This window comes from Rhamphochromis longiceps, linkage group LG2, assembly GCF_057381845.1.
Source record: "Rhamphochromis longiceps isolate RC_006_pf linkage group LG2, R_longiceps_female_GT1.1, whole genome shotgun sequence".
Lineage (NCBI taxonomy): Eukaryota > Metazoa > Chordata > Actinopteri > Cichliformes > Cichlidae > Rhamphochromis > Rhamphochromis longiceps.
Window position 1 is genome coordinate 25792198 of NC_140558.1, and position 4611 is coordinate 25796808.

A 4611-nucleotide genomic window follows, 5' to 3' on the forward strand; every position below is an offset into this window, starting at 1 on the left:
TGTGCTTTCCTGACACAACATGTAATGTGTAAAAAATAAAACAGAATCTATCTTTGAACATGACACACTACAGCTGTATTGAGACTTTATTAAACATTTGATAAAGCATGGCAAGCGAACCATTCTTCTTTCAAGAGGAGATCCCTCCTTTGGTGACAGGTAGAAGTATCTTACTGCTAACAAACTTAAAGCCCACTCATACAAAGTATCCACACATGCAAGGAACGGCATTTAGTCTTCAGTCTACTCTAAAAAGCTTTAAAAAAACATCAATTTAATAATGGTAACAGGTAACAAAACTTTAATGGCTTTATATACAAGTACCGCGTTTGCATGTTGATTCCTTCACACTGAAATGACCACTTTCTTTCACATAATGGCAACAGAGTTACAGACAATATGTGAGGCCAAACAACAGCAAATGGCCTCACGCTTCTTCACAGGCCCTTTATCTCAGGGACAGCTCCCCTCACTCTGACCTTACACACGACAGCTCTTCCCATTTACGTCACTTTAGTTCCGTGTATGTATTAACACAAATGTGTAGATTTGAAAACAAGTATGCTAAAATGTATTTTTCAGAGGATGAGGTAATCGAATAAGTACCCCTGTTCCCCTGCTGTCAGCTCTACTTTTTTTTTACTCGTAGTAGTGCCTCTGGTGGGAGAACATTCTCTTCATGTTTCTGTTTCTTTTCTTCCCTCCTTTCGGCTCACGGCACTTCATGTGCGTAGAATGACCATTGTAAGAAGCCCTAAAATATGACAAGAAATAACACCGGGTAATATAAATTTCATCACACGCTTTGTCAAAACAAACAGCCTGGTTCTCACTTCAGAATGGAACATGCAACTTCCTTCTGTTTTTACTCACCGAGAACATAAGCAGCTACAAGTTTCTTGTTAACACTTAAGTGGAGGTAGACAGGCACAGTAGATTCTTGCTCCCCAAGTGTCGGGAGCATCAGGGCGGCCATACACACCAGCCCAAGCAGTACTGTCAACAGACTGGGTCCTCCAGCAACAGGACGGCTCTCTGCAAGTGTCACATACACACAAATAAACACACTTAGATTGAGTGCAATCACTTGTGTAACTCAGAAAAAGCCTGGTAATTTACCAAACTAACTTAAACTGCTTCCATTTAAGTCTGAAGGGGGACCCAATAGCAATATACAGCAGATTATGTGGCACTAAATTAATGTGGGTATAATTAAGAATATTATTTAAAACAAAGCAACACAGGGTTGGAAGAACAATAATAAAATTAGAATAAGCGATATCGTTTGAAATGCTCACCAATTGAATTTTGTGATAATTTGGCTCCATCTAGAGGCAGTTTCACACAGCAGCGATTTCCCCTCTTTTTCCTACCTGTCTGGAATGCAGTCTGTTCAAAAAACTCGCTGTCAGCAATTCGGCGTTCCTCATCTTGGGGCCGGGGGCTAGGCGGGTCCTGTGAGGCAGAGGGACGGAGAGTGGCCGTCACCTCTTTGCGGCCCAGAGCTTTCCGCTGACTCTGTTCTGACACCTGCAGCCGGAACTTGTCGTAGACCCCATAATGGCACGCGCGCACATCTCGGTGTCGGATTACTCTGCGTGGATGCAGAAAGTTAGCTGTACAGATAGCAATAAATTAATCAATCTGCTAGTTTAGGTTCACCAAAGCGTGAACTAACTCACATATCAACGCAACACTGAGGCTTGACGGCTCCAGTTGCATCCACCACGGTGTACTTGTTTGGCGCTGTGCACAGCACTGACAACGAAGAAAACAATACACGACGTAGCCATGTGATTGGAGATGAAAAATGAACATAACAATTATACGTAAACACAGAGATGTTGTTTCGATCTGCTCACTGACCTTTAAACTTGAGGGCGAACTCATAGGGATTGTAGAGCGTGAGCACCTGTTTGTGAGACGACTGATCATCGGCATAGAAGACGAGCTCATTGGGGAACACGAACACGGGAAGGCTTCCTCCCACCAGCTCTGGCGGTCGATGCTGCTGCTGCATTGGCTCCCGCTGAGCTCTACCCTCTGCCCAGGCCCCGCCAACTCTTCTCTAGCAACTCTCAAGCTTTGTGAGCTCCCTTCAGGTGAACAGCACTTCCCACTCTCAGCTCCTTAGGGCCATGACATGATACTGTGAAGAAACACAAGTGATGAAACGCAAAATACGCCAAGAGGCAACAGCCTGTCACTCTTTTACATTTTATGAAACTCTAATAGGTTAGTAATAGTGTAGTGGTAATACATTTCTTTCATTTTTTTCATATATCTCCTATAGCTTCTAGTTACCTTACACTTTACTGTGCCTGTTTGTTTACTTTAGTGACTCAAAGGCAAGTTTCTGCCCACCTCTTGGATGCTTTGTCTGTTTAGCTTCTCCCCCACCTCTGTGGGTTCACACCCTCTGTTTCCACACCCCCACTGCATAACAAAGAGTGAAGCCATCCCCCGCCAACAAATGTTAACCCACCCCCATAGCCTTAATTTTATTATGATATTCTAGTATATTTAAAAGTACATTTAAACACTTATAACTTAATTAGATTCTAGATTTACTCTGTTTTTAAATACTCTGTATTTAAAGCAAAAAATATTATTATATCACTTACGTGATTAAAAAAATGAAAATGTTAGACTCATCTAAATGTTTTAGTTTAGTCTGTTTTTTTTTTAATTTAACAGTGTAATAAGATATTTACATTGATAAACCTTTTCTAAACCACCTAAACCCATGTCTTTAAAACTTGAGCACAGCAAGGTTTTGTTATATACTGATAATCCTACACGTGCTATATTTTAACGCTACGTGTATTTTTAAAGGCAAATACTTGAAACAAAACTCAGACCTTAATGATAAGCGAGAAAGCTAAGGCAATTTCATTGGTACAACTTTTTATTAAAGGCAAACAAAGTTAAAGTGAACTCCATGTGCCTGGTCACGTGGCCCTTTGTGTTTACATGGTAACGGAAGAACTCGAGGAGCGAGACCTGTGGTGTCGTAACACTTTTTATTTTCTACGTATAGTTTGCTCCACGTCAGAAAAACACAATAAAATCACTACATTTGAAGCACGATGCTACGAAGTCACTTTCAGTATATGAGATATGATATGTTATTAAGTTATCTAGATTTCTTTAGCATTTCGTTAGTGTATATAAACTCAAAACTGTCTTTAAAGCACAGGTAACAACGTAAACAAACACCAGAAATAGGTTTTTCGTTGAATATTTGACATAAATCTATAACAACTGTGATTTTAAATTAATACGGTGCCTATTATTAAGTAATACCGATGGTATAACATGTTCTTTATCTGCTCGTGTAATAACACATATTTTCACTGTAATGCTAACGGTGTTCAATACTGATGGCTAGCGTTAGCCGGCTAAGAAAACCCAGCTGATAGCAAATTGCCTCTTAAACGTTGTCTACACGCAGTGTCATTTCAGAAAGCAAAGCGCAGATTTATTTAATTTCAATAGCAAGTCAGAGTGAAACTTTACCTTGTTGTCAGCACACGGGTTCGTGAAACGTTGGAGCTGTAAACGAGATCTGTGCTTCTGCTCCCACCCTGTTGTTGTTGCTCCTCAAGCCTTTTTTTTCTTTGTGAATAATTGTACTGCAGACCTCGCGGTGCATGCTGGGATGGCAGAAGACGAGTACGTGAGAACGTAAATGTTCTCCCAGCACGCGGGCTAACGTGTTTATTACTATTTCACAACGTTTGGATCGGAGCACAGAAAACTTTATCCCCCAGGCATAATTTAATTATATTTGCAGAATGCTTTGACAACACAACTGCTGTGAAAAAAATGTGCTCAGATGTAAAGTATACTCACACTTTCCTAGTGCAATAAATTGTTTTCTTTAGCATATAACGTATAAATAGGCCAACTGAAAACAAGAAATAGCCTGTTTTAAACTTCCACCAGGCATGAGGTATTTTTCTAAACTGCTGGTATAAAGTTTTAAAACTTACTGTAATTTGATTTTTCCGTTATTTCTTAATATCATGGTAGCATCGAAGCACACTATCGTGACTTCAGTATTGTCGGAGTTACCACCATTACGGCCAAACGATACAAAAAACACGGTTCGGTAGCGAGAATTATTTTCCCGCTGTGGTATTTGCAAACTCAAGCATGCATGTGTAAGTTTCTTCCCCAGTTTTTGTTTTAGTTAACAAGGTCATGTAACTACATGCGTTGTTATTACGTTAGTCAGAAGGACGGAGCCTTTGAGACGCCTTGAACGCAGCAAAAGAATCACATCTGTGGGCGCGCGTATGAGGTTGTGATGGGGCGGGAGGGATACGGTGCAAGCGGCAAGAAATTTCAGGTCTAAGAATATAATTCTCACACTGCAACAAACAGTTATGTGGCTTCAAACTAGCCTCAAGAGACCACAGATACGAGGGCATTATACCACGCTTTTGAATAACCACCCCCAACACCAGGAGACTGACAAACTGTACTCACGAGCCATTTCGACTTCGTTATATCTGTGCTTGAGGGGGCGTGGTCATTTCCATCGGACTCAGCCAATGGCGTCGCACTGAAAGGAGCTGGGCGTTCCATTCGGTTAGGAGCAGAAGT

The 4611-nt window shown here is 41.0% G+C and overlaps 1 protein-coding gene across 1 annotated transcript; it reads right to left on the reverse strand.

The window, feature by feature from the left end:
• Positions 1-48: 48 nt before the first annotated feature.
• mospd1 (motile sperm domain containing 1) lies at positions 49-3677 on the reverse strand. Its single transcript, XM_085420074.1, has 6 exons — positions 3520-3677; positions 1867-2149; positions 1683-1758; positions 1374-1594; positions 874-1035; positions 49-754 (listed from the first exon to the last, which is right to left on the reverse strand). The coding sequence occupies exons 2-6, from the start codon at positions 2018-2020 to the stop codon at positions 723-725; spliced, it is 645 nt and encodes a 214-aa protein (XP_085276200.1). The 5' UTR covers positions 2021-2149; positions 3520-3677; the 3' UTR covers positions 49-722.
• Between the last annotated feature and the right edge of the window lie 934 nt (positions 3678-4611).